The 16,249-nt window shown below is 47.6% G+C and overlaps 1 protein-coding gene across 1 annotated transcript in view; it reads left to right on the top strand.

The window, feature by feature from the left end:
• LOC135981874 (cytolytic toxin-alpha-like) overlaps positions 1 to 16,249 on the top strand; it is a 52,081-nt gene that overhangs the window by 22,225 nt on the left and 13,607 nt on the right. Inside the window, exon 3 of the mRNA XM_065586530.1 lies at positions 12,692 to 14,743. Within this exon, the coding sequence (XP_065442602.1) occupies positions 12,692 to 14,743 (2,052 nt within the window). The remainder of the gene's footprint in view (positions 1 to 12,691; positions 14,744 to 16,249) is intronic.

Genomic DNA, 16,249 nt, shown 5'->3' with positions numbered 1-16,249 from the left:
GTTTACGCTCCCCTTGATTCAAACAGAGCCAACGATCCATTGTAATAAGAGCAAAAGCAAAACTGCAACTGCGGTCCATGCTTATGTAACCCTTCTGCCCATCTGAGTTGGCAGCAACAAGGGCCGGGTTCTGTATCTAGGGGTTCCGTTTTAATAACGCAATGCAAAACCGGCTCGAGCCCCCACCCAGTGACCTGGGACAATTACATACCACCCCCTGGGCGCCTCTAAGAGGCAATACTTCCCCTCTCGCAAGCACGGAGTCTGAGTGTAGCAGAAAATGTTTAATAACATGAGGTAAACGACATTAGCCTTAAATTTGAAACACACCACAAACAGGATTCATAACACAAACCATGAGCAAAAGACCCACCCCAGCAAATTGGGCCATGTCCTTTCCCTTTGGTTCTTGAATCCAGCAACCCAAAAATCACCCAAAGTCCAATACCCCAAAAGTCTCTTGAGTCCAACAACCCAAGGATCCCAAAAGTCCAACAACCCAAAAGTCTCTGCCCCTGGTCAGTGCAGCCCCAGAGTTCTAAAGTTTATCTGCAGGGTTTTACCCCCCCCCCCCAGCCTGGGTGGAAAGGGGGGGAGAAACGGGGATACGCAGGGTGTTAAGGGGCACCTTACGTGGTCCGAGGCCGACTGCCCGCCTCTCTGTGGGGTTCCGCCGCAGCCTTCACCACAAGCTGCTCCACTCCACCAGCTGTCCTGCGAGCCACTTCTGCCACCCCACAAACTGCTCCGCTCCGCCCGCCGTCCCCGCAAACGTCTCAGCTTCACTCCGCTCACCGTTTCATGGGCCGCTCCAACCATCCCACAAACTGCGCCACTCCACCAGCCACTTAGCAATATAGTTTCAGGCTCCCCCACTGGTTAAAACAGCACTCAGTGATCTCAGCTCTTAGTAACTTTAGCTCTTTAGTGATTTCAGCTTGCAGTAGGGGAGCCCAAGTGCTAGTGCACCATTGGCCCAAAGTGAACTTCACATAGCAGCCTGTAACTAGATTCTCAATAGAATCAAAATTAGTTCTGCTCTTCAACAGTGGAGAGAGAAGGTGGTGCAATTGGTGTTTCAGGCCCTCAAAAAAAGAGGAACAGAGGGTCCTGTGGCACCTTTGAGACTAACAGAAGTATTAGGAGCATAAGCTTTCGTGAGTAAGAACCTCACTTCTTCAGATGCAAGTAATGGAAATCTCTAGAGGCAGGTATAAATCAGTGTGGAGATAACAAGGTTAGTTCAATCATGTTCGTGGTGATACAGATACAAATACAGACAGATATCATCTTCCTTTCCAAATGCAAACGGATGGACATCATACCAAATGGACTGAAGGTGAAAAATCCATTGCTATCTACATACTGCACAGACCACAGTGAGAGATTATGCCAGACACTATCAAAGAAACTGAGGAACCATCTATCAGCATCCTATACAGCAAACAGAAAAACATCAAGAAAGAGCTCTCCAACCTGGAGACTTTCATAAATAACCAACCCTCCAAACAAATGGACTTTACTAAAATAAGACAGGAGATCTACATTACACACTTCACCTCTCTACAAAGGAAAAAGGACCGTAAGCTGTCTAAAATCCTACCTGCCACATGGGGCCACAACAGGGGTACCCCTAACTCACCCAGCAATATCGTCAATTTATCCAGCTACACGCTCAAACCAGCAGAAGAGTCTGTCCTATCTCGGGGACTCTCCTTTTGCCCCAGCATCCCCACAAACATGATACAGTTCTGTGGTGATCTGGAAGTCTACTTTCGCCGCCTCCGACTCAAGGAATACTTTCAAGATAACACTGAACAGCGCACTGATACATAGATACCCTCCCACCAACAACACAGGAAGAAGAACTCCACATGGACTCCTCCTGAGGGTCGAAATGACAGTCTGGACCTATACATAGAATGCTTCCACCGACGTGCACAGGCAGAAATTGTGGAAAAACAACATCGCTTGCCTCATAAGTCGTGCAGAACGCAATGCCATCCACAGCCTCAGAAACCACCCTGACATTATCATCAAAGAGGCTGATAAAGGAGGTGCTGTTGTCATCATGAACAGGTCTGACTACCAGAAGGAGGCTGCCAGACAACTCTCCAATACCAAATTCTACAGGCCACTTTCCTCAGATCCCACTGAGGAATACACTAAGAAACTGCACCATCTACTCAGGACACTCCCTACACTAACACAGGAACAAATCAACATACCTTTAGAGCCCCGACCGGGGTTATTCTATCTACTACCTAAGATCCACAAACCTGGGAAATCCTGGACGCCCCATCATCTCGGGCATTGGCACTCTCACTGAAGGACTGTCTGGATATGTGGACTCCCTACTCAGACCCTATGCCACCAGCACTCCCAGCTATCTCCGTGACACCACAGATTTCCTGAGAAAACTACAATGCATTGGTGACCTCCCAGAAAACACCATCCTAGCCACCATGGATGTAGAGGCTCTCTACACAAACATCCCACATACAGATGGAATACAAGCTGTCAGAAACAGTATCCCTGATGATGACACAGCACAACTTATTGCTGAGCTCTGTGACTTTATCCTCACGCACAATTATTTCAAATTTGGTGACAATATATACCTCCAGACCAGTGGCACCGCTATGGGCACCCGCATGGCCCCACAATATGCCAACATTTTTATGGCTGACCTGGAACAACGCTTCCTCAGCTCTCGTCCACTCATGCCCCTTCTCTACCTATGCTATACTGATGACATCTTCATCATCTGGACCCATGGGAAGGAGACCCTGGAAGAATTCCACCATGATTTCAACAGCTTCCACCCCACCATCAACCTCAGCCTGGACCAATCTACACGGGAGGTCCACTTCCTAGACACCACCGTACAAATAAGCGATGGCCACATTAACATCACCCTATACCGAAAACCCACCGACCGCTATGCCTACCTTCATGCCTCCAGCTTCCACCCCAGTCACACCACACGATCCATCGTCTACAGCCAAGCACTGAGGTACAATCGCATCTGCTCCAATCCCTCAGACAGAGACCAACACCTACAAGATCTCCACCAAGCATTCTCAAAATGACGATACCCACACAAGGAAATAAAGAAACAAATCAACAGAGCCAGACGTGTACCCAGAAGCCTCCTGCTACAAGACAGGCCCAGAAGAGAAACCAACAGAACTCCACTGGCCATCACCTACAGTCCTCAGCTTAAACCTCTCCAACGCATCATCAGTGATCTACAACCCATCCTGGACAATGATCCCTCGCTTTCACAGACCTTGGGAGGCAGGCCAGTCCTCGCCCACAGACAACCTGCCAACCTTAAGCATATTCTCATCAGCAACCACGCACCGCACCATAACAACTCTAACTCAGGAACCAACCCATGCAACAAACCTCGATGCCAACTCTGCCCACAAATCTACACCAGCAACACCATCACAGGACCTAACCAGATCAGCTACAACATCACCGGCTCATTCACCTGCACGTCCACCAATGTTATATATGCCATCATATGCCAGCAATGCCCCTCTGCTATGTACATTGGCCAAACTGGACAGTCACTACGCAAGAGGATAAATGGACACAAGTCAGATATCAGGAATGGCAATATACAAAAACCTGTAGGAGAACACTTCAACCTCCCTGGCCACACAATAGCAGATGTAAAGGTAGCCATCTTACAGCAAAAAAACTTCAGGACCAGACTCCAAAGAGAAACTGCTGAGCTCCAGTTCATTTGCAAATTTGACACCATCAGATCAGGATTAAATAAAGACTGTGAATGGCTATTCAACTATAGAAGCAGTTTCTCCTCCCTTGGTGTTCACACCTCAACTGCTAGCAGAGCACTGCACCCTCCCTGATTGAACTAACCTCGTTATCTCATACTGATTTATACCTGCCTCTAGAGATTTCCATTTCTTGCATCTGAAGAAGTGAGGTTCTTACCCATGAAAGCTTATACTCCCAATACTTCTCTTAGTCTCAAAGGTACCACAGGACCCTCTGTTGCTTTTTACAGATTCAGTCTAACACAGCTACCCCTCTAATACAAAAAAGAGGGAGGCACTCATACCATCAGGCACAAACCCCTAACCCCATCCTCTCTCTCAATTCACTAGGTTTTCTAACCCATGCCCCTTGTCTAGCAAGTGCTACTTAGTTAATGGTGAGTCTCTCTGTCATACAACAGTTCCACTGGCCTTGATTCACAGAATCAGGGTAACAACACTTTATTCTTCCTGCCCCAATAACAGAGAAACTGGGGATCCCACACCAGCCAAAGTAACCACTTTCGGTTGCTGTGGGCTTATGCTAGGTGTGTGGGTGTGCCTGTGCAAACAAGATCAGCCCGAGGTTCTTTTCCACAGTTGCCATAATTCATCACCAGATGTCAGGGTAGAGCTCATCCTGACTCTGGTTACACTTACAATCAAATGTACACCCCGCCTCGTAGCAAGCGGGTTAATGTACAGATGGCAACGACCTTGTATAATGCTACGCAAGCTTAACAGAAATCCATCAGAATGCACAGCACCACCCAGAGTCAAGTACACAGCACCATCTAGAATTTAAGATCAACCCAGGATCTACCCTGCCCCTTCCCCAAGACCCTGCACCATTCACTACATTCCCCCCTCCCTCCATTGCTCACTCTCCCCTACCCTCACTCACTTTCACTGGACGGGGGCAAGGGGTTGGGGTACAGACTCTGGGCTGGGGCCTAGGAGTTTGGAGTGGTGGTGGGGTGCGCTCCAGGCTGGGACCGGGGCAGGGGGTTGGGGTGCAGGAGGGAGGGTGAGGTGCAGGCTTTGGCTGGGAGACGCTTACCACAGGTGGCTCCATGCTGGCGGTGCAGCAGGGCTCAGGCAGATTAGTGACCACTGATCAAGACTCAAATGCACAGCGCTTTCTGAGGACCTGATATTTCTGGAGGAACCAGCTTTGCTCATTATTCATTGCTGTGGGTAAAATGTGCACAGTGAGGTTTTTTTCTCCTAAAGCTTCCCATGCTCCCCAGTTTGAGAACCTCTGTTCTAGGTCATGTAGAACTAAAACATCTGGTAAATGGTGGGGTGTGTGTGGGGGGGTAGCACCCTTCTATGGACAGCCAGCCAGTCAGTTAGCTATAAAAATCCTTCTTAGTAGTGGTATTCTACTTGCTTTGCCTGTAAAGGATTAAGAAGTCTCACTGAAATGCTTAGGTAAAAGGAAGTGAATTGGCACCTGGCCAAAAGAGCCAATGGGAAGACTAGAAACTTTTAAAATTGGAAAAAAAACTTCCCCTCTGGGTCTGTGTTGTTGTTCTCTTGGCTGGAGAGATAGAGCCAGCAGGTCTGCTGTAAGGAGCTTGGGCCAGGTATGAAAATTCCTCATCATTCATACCTAGAATTCCTCATTTGGAACTACAGCTATGTAAGTAGAACAGGAAATGTTTATTTAGACGTGATCAGGTTTATCTCTTTATTTTGGGCTTGTGGATTCCTCTGTGCTGAACATGGGTGCTTTTGTTTTCTTTTGTAATCTTTACGCTGGACCCCCAGGGAGCCATTTCTGGCATTTAACCCTTTTCAGTTGCTCTTTAAAATCTAGCAACAGCCTGATTTTCCAAAGGTGCTGTCTTCCTTTTTTTTTTAATAAAAATTACCCTTTTTAAGAACATGATTGGATTCCTGTGTCTTAGGAGGTAAAGAGGCCTGTGCACATGTTATTTAATTAGCTACTAAGAGGAACAAAGCGTTCCAGGTTCAGCTGGTGGCAACAGCTGATTTCTTTTTCTCTTTTCTTTCTTGGCTCTTCCCCGGAGGCGGGTGAAAGAGCTTTAGAGTACCCTACAGCAGCCGTTCTCGACCTTTTTATTTCGGAGGCCCCCGCAACACTCTATAAAAACTCCACGGCCCACCTGTGCCACAACAGCTGGTTTTCTGCATACAAAAGCCAGGGCAGGTGTTAGGGGGTAGCAAGCAGGGCAATAGCCTGGGGCCCCATGCCACAGGGGCTCCTGTGCAGCTACTCTGCTCAGGCTTTGGCTCCAGCCCTGGGTGGCAGGGATCAGGGCCCTGGGTTTCAGCCCCATGTAGTGGGGCTTCAGCTTTCTGCCCTGAGCCCCAGTGAGTAATGCTGGCCCTGCTTAGAGGCCCTCCTGAAACCTGCTCGAGGCCCCATAGCGGGGCCCGGATCCCAGGTTGAGAACAACTGCCCTACAGGAAGGAATTCCCAAATGCACCTTCATAGAATCATAGAATATCAGAGTTGGAAGGGACCTCAAGAGGTCATCTAGTCCAACCCCCTGCTGAAAGCAGGACCAATTCCCAGCTAAATCATCCCAGCCAGGGCTTTGTCAAGCCGGGCCTTAAAAACCTCCAAGGAAGGAGACTCCACCACCTCCCTAGGTAACGCATTCCAGTGTTTCACCACCCTCCTAGTGAATTAGTTTTTCCTGATATCCAACCTGGACCTCCCCCACTGCAACTTGAGACCATTGCTCCTTGTTCTGTCATCTGCCACCACTGAGAACAGCCGAGCTCCATCCAGTTTGGAACCCCCCTTCAGGTAGTTGAAGGCTGCTATCAAATCCCCCCTCATTCTTCTCTTCTGGAGACTAAATAATCCCAGTTCCCTCAGCCTCTCCTCATAAGTCATGTGCTCCAGACCCCTAATCATTTTTGTTGCCCTCCGCTGGACTCTTTCCAATTTTTCCACATCCTTCTTGTAGTGTGGGGCCCAAAACTGGACACAGTATTCCAGATGAGGCCTCACCAATGTCGAATAAAGGGGAACGATCACGTTCCTCGATCTGCTGGCAATGCCCCTACTTATACAGCCCAAAATGCCGTTAGCCTTCTTGGCAACAAGAGCACACTGTTGACTCATATCCAGCTTCTCGTCCACTGTGACCCCTAGGTCCTTTTCTGCAGAACTGCTACCTAGACATTCGGTCCCTAGTCTGTAGCAGTGCATGGGATTCTTCCGTCCTAAGTGCAGGACTCTGCACTTGTCCTTGTTGAACCTCATCAGGTTTTTTTCGGCCCAATCATCTAATTTGTCTAGGTCCCTCTGTATCCAATCCCTACCCTCTAGTGTATCTACCACGCCTCCTAGTTTAGTGTCATCTGCAAACTTGCTGAGAGTGCAGTCCACACCATCCTCCAGATCATTAATAAAGATATTAAACAAAACCGGCCCCAGGACCGACCCTTGGGGCACTCCGCTTGAAACCGGCTGCCAACTAGACATGGAACCATTGATCACTACCCGTTGAGCCCGACGATCTAGCCAGCTTTCTATCCACCTTACAGTCCATTCATCCAGCCCATACTTCTTTAACTTGGCGGCAAGAATACTGTGGGAGACCGTATCAAAAGCTTTGCTAAAGTCAAGGAATAACACATCCACTGCTTTCCCCTCATCCACAGAGCCAGTTATCTCATCATAGAAAGCAATTAGGTTAGTCAGGCATGACTTCCCCTTCGTGAATCCATGCTGACTGTTCCTGATCACTTTCCTCTCCTCTAAATGTTTCATAATTGATTCCTTGAGGACCTGCTCCATGATTTTTCCAGGGACTGAGGTGAGGCTGACTGGCCTGTAGTTCCCCGGATCCTCCTTCTTCCCTTTTTTAAAGATGGGCACTACATTAGCCTCTTTCCAGTCATCTGGGACCTCCCCCGATCGCCATGAGTTTTGAAAAATAATGGCTAATGGCTCTGCAATCTCACCCGCCAACTCCTTTAGCACCCTCGGATGCAGCGCATCCGGCCCCATGGACTTGTGCACGTCCAGTTTTTCTAAATAGTCCCGAATCACTTCTTTCTCCACAGAGGGTTGGTCACCTTCTTCCTAGGCTCTCAAAAGGGTTTTTGCATTTGGGTGGTGGCAGCACTACAACCCAAAGCCAGGAGGATCTGTAACCTTGGGAGTTTAATACAAGCCTGGAGTGGCAAGTATTATTTTTTTTAAAGTCTTTGCGGGCCCCCACCTTCTGCACTCAAAGTGCCTGAGTGGGGAATTAGCCTTGCCAACATCTCATGTTCCTGATTACATGAAACTACCCACTGCCCAGCTTGGAAGATTTATTTTCTCCTGATCTTTTCTCAGGGTGACTGCCCTCTCACATTCCCACCCACCAACCAATAAAGTCTAAACATGGAGCACATGACTTATGAGGAGAGGCTGAGGGAACTGGGATTGTTTAGTCTGCAGAAGAGAAGAATTAGGGGGGATTTGATAGCTGCTTTCTGCTACCTGAAAGGGGGTTCCAAAGAGGATGGATCTAGACTGTTCTCAATGGTACCTGATAACAGAACAAGGAGCCATGGTCTCAAGTTGCATTGGGGGAGGTTTAGTTTGGATATTAGGAAAAACTTTTTCACTAGGAGGGTGGTGAAGCACTGGAATGGGTTCCCTAGGGAGGTGATGGAAACTCCTTCCTTAGAGGTTTTTAAGGTCAGGCTTGACAAAGCCCTGGCTGGGATGATTTAGTTAGGGTTGGTCCTGCTTTGAGCAGGGGGTTGGACTAGATGACCTCCTGAGGTCCCTTCCAACCCTGATATTCTATGATTCTATGAGTCTATGATCACCTCCCTGGCATTTAGTAACCTAAGAACGGCCATACTGTGTCAGACCAATAATTCACCTAGCCCAGTGTGCGGTCTTGCGACAGTGGCCAATGCCAGTTTTTTCAGGGGGAATGAACAGAACAGGGCAATGATCGAGTGATCCATCCCTGTCATCCACTCCCAGATTCTAGCAGAGGTTTAGGGACACCCAGAGCATGGGGTTGTGTCCCTGAACATCTTGGCTAATAGCCATTTATGGACTTGTCCTCCAGGAATTCATCTAATTCTTTTTTGCACCCAGTTATAACCTGTCTCGGGACAGACTCTCTGGCCACTCCCTGTCTATCTTGAGGCCACCCCAGCTCCAGCCACCCAACAGCTGCTCTGTGCACAAGGAGGCTCATTTTGGGAGATCACAAATGTCTTGGTGGCGCAGTTGAAGGGAACAAGAGTCTGACTTTTCTCACAGATTCATGGATATTAAGGCCAGAAGTAACCATCAGAGCCACTAGTCTGAACCCCTGTATATCGCAGGCCAATAAATTTCACCTCATGACCCCTCTATTGAGCCCAGGAACTTGTGTTTGACTAAAGTCAGCTTGTGTTTGACTCTGATGTCAGGCAGCCACTTTCTCCCTGACTCTTCTCCAGTCCCCCCGTCCCCTGAGGAGCTCTCCCACCTGACTGTGCACCACTGGAACCTTCAGCCGGGCGCTGGCTCTGTTCTATGCCTGGCCATGTGCCGCCTCCTCCCCAGTTCCTTGCAGGCCGAGCCGTTAGCAGAGCTCCCTTTGGCACGACAGGCGTCACTACTGCGGCTGAACAAACATCCAGCATCTCTGCTCCCACGTGGAACTGCAGAGACAGTCCCTGGGCAGCTCCCATTCTACATGGACCCAAGAGTTCAACTTGACACTTAGGACTGTTCCCTAATTACTGAGTTTCAGCCAGTGCACAGAACCAGCACGGCAAGAGAGCAAACTCTTCCCTTAGTGCGCACACAGCATGTGCTTTGCTCAGTGTCCCCACTGAAACGCATAACAGGCCTGTTGCTGTACTTGCAAAGTATTTGCACTAATAGAGCAGCGTTGTAAAGTCCATGCAAAAGGAGGTTTCCTCTTTACCAGGAATTAATTTCTGCTCATGGTGTTATTTCTAGCTTTCTGGCTAAGGTCACGTGAAGTGCTGTGGAGAGACAGTCGTGTCAAACTCTGTTTTCCATTTCATTGGTTTCAATCAGGAAAAATTCTTGTGACTTCAGTTTGCACTGGGGTGAGCAAGAGCAGTAGCATAGTCAGGGTGAAGCTAACTTTCCATGACAGGCCTGATTTCTTACCCCCTCACCCTCATCTAAGTACCACCGCCAACAGTTCAGCTAGAGAAGCCATTGGCCTTCCACGGAAACTTGTCTCTGTGGGCTGCGGTCCCTGTGCAGTGGAACTGCCTTGGTCCTTCTAACTTTCAGGCCTGGGATTTGGGCTTTAATGTGGTTGCTGAAGTCACTAGAAACTCATCAGAGGCCATAAGGTGTATACAGCACAGCTACCTGCCTTAGCAAGTCAGTAACATCCTTGTGTATCAAGAGGGTCTGGGTGAACTAAGCATGGGCCTGGTAACCAGGACCCCCACATTCTGCTCCTACCCCTGCTATATCATTTTAAAAATACTTTGCACTATAGAAACATTATTAAGACAGGTCTCAAAGAGCCCTATGAAAGCGTAAATGTCATCCCACCGTCACAGCCGGGCCAACCGACTTTGAGAGGTTACGTAATTTGTCCAAGGCCCCACCGAAAATCAGCATCAGAACAGTAATGAGAATGCGGTGGGGAGGTGACAGAATGAACTGGAGGCCAAGCGGGGCAGGTCAGGCAGAGACAGATTGAGCCAGGAGAAGACTGAGACGTGACCCAGAAGGGGAAGGAAAGGGAACCAGGAGCTGTGGGGTGGACACTGTCACAGGGACAGATTGCAGACAGGGCACAAGACAGGGACCAGGGTAGAAAAGGTCAGCCCTGTGGGGGAGAGAGGAAGAAGGACCCTGAGTCTTTAGTGTCCTTACCCTCACGTGTTATGGCAGATAGCTTCCCACCAGGGGGCGCTACAGTGTGATGATGTACAGGAACGTAGAGAACCCGACCTTCAGGAAGCTTGTGGGGAAAGCACAGTAAATGTCGAGGACTGAACAGAGCCTGAATGTTGCACTATCTTGGCTCTCTCCCTTTATGTTTGATCACTGGACACAGGCTTCAGAGGACAGATTTATTAAAGGCTGCACCAGGCTTCTGAAAATCCCACTAGGCACCTTTGTGTCACTTTATGCATCTTTAAATACCTTTAAAAATCTGGCCCTACGTTTCTTTGCTGACGGCAAATAGCTGCAAATCCCGCTGGAAGATGTGTCTCTCTTCCCCTCTGTGGCTGATCAGATTTACTGAAGCGCTGAGCACTCACAGCTGAACTGGAGTCAATGGGAGCTGCACTTGAACATGTAAAGTGCTATAAACCTGCTAAAAGCTCTGAAAATAATCAGGCCCTGGGCTTCTCAAGCTGGGCACCCAAATAAGTGGATGTTTTTAACAATTTTGTCCTTACTCTCAGTTCCTCTGTAAAATAGGGATATTAACACCTCTCTGCCTCACAGAGGTGCTGTGAAGAAAAGTGTATTAATGTTGTTGAAGCACTTTGTGATGTGGCACGCTTGCCCCACACTGGTTCAGCGGGGGTTAATCCCATTCTGTGGGCTGAGGAGACCACGCCCCCTTGGCCCTGCTGGGCATGCTCTGGTTGGAACCCAGGTACAAAAGGGAGCAATTCAGCTCAGTCACTGAAGAAGGAAGATGCATGTTGCTGGCTCCAGCCCGGGAGCTGCCAAATTTCCAGATTGCAGAAGCCAAACCTGCCAAGACCCAGGAGGACCCCAGGATGTCAGAGGGCGCCCAAGAGAGGTCGGAGCCCATGGAACTGCCCAAGCTGAGGAATCCAGAGACCCGAGAGACACCCAGGCCACCACATGAAGAGACAGGGCAGAAAGTAGCTCAGGGGGACCAGCCATAGAGCAAAGCGACATCAGTGGGTTTCAGCCGGATCCCAGCTGACTCGGTGGCAAATACACTTGCCACTGACAGGGCCCTGGGCGGGGACCCAGTGGATTAGGGAGGGCCTGGGTCCTTCTACCCTGGCCGCCACTAACCCCTAGGTGGCGACTCACTTTCCCCACTGGCCATTAGGCCAGACAGCCCTGAGGGAGAAGGCAGCCATATTAATTCTAGCCCTTAGGCTGCACAGACCTGCGAGTGAGAGCTGCCACATTGACTTCAGACACTAGGCCATTCCACGCTGAGGCCAAGGGTGAATGGGACATGGTGGTCCCATGACACACTTATGGTGATGGTCACCCAGGAGGAAATTAACAGTTCTGTATTCAGTGCAGGCCTTGAATGGTGACAGTGAATGCGGCCTGGGGCCACACATTGAATGAGAAGTATACAAAGAAATATTGGATCATAACCATTCAGGTGAGAACCATTCCAACTGTGCATTGAACGAGGAGCTCTCTGGAACAGACACTATTGGATCAAGTAATTAAAGACTGTGCCAGAATGCATACACACAAGGTGGCTCAATTAAGGCTGGGTGGAAACCTTAATTATGACATTACCTTACTTTTCACTGTTTGGCTTTGCAACCTTCACTTTCTTAATGTAAAAGTTTTTTGTTTTTGTTTTTAAATTAAGTGTATAGATATTGAACTGGAGAAGGAGCTAGTCCAATCTGTTAGATGCTTTGGATCCATGTGGATAATAAGAGCAAGTATTCTCATTATCAGCTGCTGAAACTGCCCTAAGTGCAGCAGGCTACAATAAAAATGTCATTTTAATCATAACTTTGCATAGTCATCATTGTGTGTTTATGTTAGATTTTTAAACAAATGTTAATCTATTTTTCATCTCACACACAAACACAAGAAGTGAAGCGTGTTACCAGATCAGACACTTTGTTCAGGGACATTCAGCTCTTATTTTAATTTTAGACAATGTCTTGTGGTTACAGAACAGAAAGGTTTCTTACCCTCTTTGCCATTTACCATGTGTCTGTCTGTACTATTCTAGGCATCACTTTATGGGACCTGGAGACACTTCGAAATCATGTAGATGCAGAACCACAGCCCAAGACTGACTATCAAATTATTGCATCTGACACCATTGAAGACAAGGCCTCTGCCCTCAATGTCACAGCATCGCTGAAGGCCAGTTTCCTGTCTGGCCTGGTGGAAGTGAATGGATCCGCCGAATATTTAAGTGATACCAAGACATCAAAACATCAAGCCCGTGTTTCTCTCCAGTACTCAACTACAACACAGTTTAAGCAGCTGAGTATGAGCCGGTTAGGGCACCATAATATCTCTTACCCTGATGTGTTTGACCAAGGCACGGCCACCCACGTGGTCACGGCTGTGCTGTACGGGGCGCAGGCTTTTTTTGTCTTTGATCAGGACGTTTCTTCATCTGAGAACATACAAGACATACACGGAAAACTCCACGTTATCATTAAAAAGCTACCCCAGGTTTCCATCGAAGGGGAAGGAGCTCTCAAAATGGATGACACAGAAAAAGCACAAGCTGAAAAACTTAGTTGTAAGTTTTATGGTGATTTTGCTCTTGAGAACAATCCAGCTACTTATCAAGCTGCCATGAAAATTTATTCCACCCTCCCCAAGCTGCTGGGCTACAGGGGGGAGAAGGCCGTACCGGTGAGAGTCTGGCTGTACCCGCTGATCAAGCTGGAGTCCACAGCTGCTCAGCTGGTGCGTGAGATCAGCACAAAACTGATCTTTGATGTTCAAACTGCTCTGGAGCAACTGACAGAATTAGACATGCGATGCAATGATGTGGTGAAGAAATCAAATGCCACAAAGTTCCCTGAAATCAGGAGCAAAATCCAGCAATTCAAGGATCTGTGTAAGCAACACAGAGAGACTTTCCAGAAACAGCTAGCAGACCTCTTATCATCTATCCGTGGAGGTGGAAAAGAAGAAGGGGCCCTGGCGGACATTTTATCATGTAAAAACCAGTCACCGTTTAACACTCAGAAACTCAATGAATTTCTGGATACAAAGGAGCGAGAGATGAATTATGTGAATTCCTACCTTAGGGCCCTAATGGATGTAGAAGTGGTGTCCTCTCAGAGTGAACTAGATGAAATAGTACTTGACACTGGGCTTGATTTCATCGTCTCATTTACATTCACCTCATTAAATGAAGAGGAGCCATATTTATCAGATTTAAATCTCTGGCTTCAGACCCAGTCTATGAAGGAAACTCATGATCCTGCCTCAGCCAGTTCTGTCGTTGAGAAACCAAAATCCAAAGTGTGGTTTGAGGAAAAAGAAATGTATAAAAAAGCTCGAAAATCTGCAAAGTCCCTTTCAAATTTTGCCAGTGTCAACAAATCTAATAAGAAGACTCGGTTCATTGTGGCCTTTGTTCCAGACAAGGACAATCCCGGCACTGCCATTTACCTGTATGAGGAGGGAGAGCTCGTCAGCACGAACTTCGAACCTCCATCAAAGCCTCTTCCTGCCCTGATTGGTGGAATCAAACATGACCGTGTGCAGCTCACGTTTAACCCAGCAGCCTATGGCAGGGCTGCGATATCCGGCTATCGGGCAGAGTACAGAATTGTAGGGCAGGAGAACTGGACGGCTGTGGATGTAAATAACAAACAAGAGACAATCACAGTAACAGGGCTACGTGCAAACACCGAGTACCAGTTCCGATACGCTGCAGTGAGCAAACCAGGGCTCAGCGAGAGCAGCGACGTGAGTGATCCTGTGAAGACGCTCTCTCCAACCAGCCCTCCTGGGAAGCCTGTAGCAACTGCTGTAGATTCATCTGCCATCACCCTCAGCTGGGAGAGTCCAAGTGTCACTGGAGATGGAGTCAGTATAAGGGAGTATAAGGTGGAATATAAAGAGGAGGCAGGAGATATGAGTCACGAGGGGAAAGACAAATGGCTGGAACGAAGGACAGGAAAGAGAACAGAGTTCTGTACCATTGATGAACTGCATCCTGAGACGCCCTATAGATTCCGGGTGTCGGCTGTGTGTGCAGATGGGGCTGTGAGTGACCCAAGTGAAGAAATTTGGCTCTCAACGCTAAAAGGTAAACATTTAAATATATTTGCATATCCCCCCCCCCCCCAACACACAGGACTCTGAGGCACTTGTTTCAGGTAAAACTGTATTTGTCATTGGAAGAATACTGAGCCATCCCAGGCTTATAATGTACAAATGAGTTGAGAATCAAACAATTTATTGCTACTTAATAACTGATTTGTTGTAATGCATACAAAACCCAACCACTGGGTCCAATAATGGACCAAACCCAGCAGCAGGCATTTGTAGGTGACAAATTTGAGGAACTGTCACAGATTGAAGTGTCACTAGAGGAGGTTTTCGAATTAATTGATAAACTCAACAGTAACAAGTCACCAGGACCAGATGGTATTCACCCAAGAGTTCTGAACTCAAATGTGAAATTGCGGAACTATTAACTATGGTTTGTAACCTGTCCTTTAAATCGGCTTCTGTACCCAATGACTGGAAGTTAGCTAATGTAACACCAATATTTAAAAAGGGCTCTAGAGGTGATCCCAGCAATTACAGACCGGTAAGTCTAACATCAGTACCGGGCAAATTAGTCGAAACAATAGTAAAGAATAAAATTGTCAGACACATAGAGTAACATAAATTGTTGGGCAAAAGTCAACATGGTTTCTGTAAAGGGAAATCATGTCTTACTAATCTATTAGAACAGGAGTACTTGTGGCATCTTAGAGACTAACAAATGTATTTGAGCATAAGCTTTTGTGAGCTACAGCCCACTTCTTCAGATGCATAGAATGGAACATTGAGGAGATATATATACACACATACAGAGAGCATGAACAGGTGGGAGTTGTCTTACCAACTCTGAGAGGCCAATTAAGTAAGAGAAAAAAACTTTTGAAGTGATAATCGAGATAGCCTAGGACAGACAGTTTGATAAGAAGCAAGTGTGAGAATACTTACATGGGGAGATAAATTCAATGTTTGTAATGGCTCAGCCATTCCCAGTCCCTATTCAAGCCTAAATTGATTGTATCTAGTTTGCATATCAATTCCAGCTCAGCAGTTTCTCGTTGGAATCTGTTTTTGAAGCTTTTCTGTTGCAAAATTGCCACCTGCAGGTCTGTCATAGAATGACCAGACAGGTTAAAGTGTTCTCCCACTGGTTTTTGAATGTTATGATTCCTGATGTCAGATTTGTGTCCATTAATTCTTTTGCGTAGAGACTGTCCGGTTTGGCCAATGTACATGGCAGAGGGGCATTGCTGGCACATGATGGCATATATCACATTGGTAGATGTGCAGGTGAACGAGCCCCTGATGGCATGGCTGATGCGATTAGGTCCTATGTTGATGTCACTTGAATAGATATGTGGACAGAGTTGGCATCGGGCTTTGTTGCAAGGATAGGTTCCTGGGTCAGTGTTTTTTTCAGTGATGTGTGGTTGCTGGTTAGTATTTGCTTCAGGTTGGGGAGTTGTCTGTAAGCGAGGACAGGTCTGTCTCCCAAGATCTGTGAGAGTGAGGGATCATCTTTCAGGATAGGTTGTAGATCTCTGAT

The sequence above is a fragment of the Chrysemys picta genome, chromosome 2, assembly GCF_011386835.1.
Source record: "Chrysemys picta bellii isolate R12L10 chromosome 2, ASM1138683v2, whole genome shotgun sequence".
Taxonomy (NCBI): Eukaryota; Metazoa; Chordata; order Testudines; family Emydidae; genus Chrysemys; species Chrysemys picta.
This window is presented reverse-complemented; position numbering and strand designations above follow the sequence as displayed.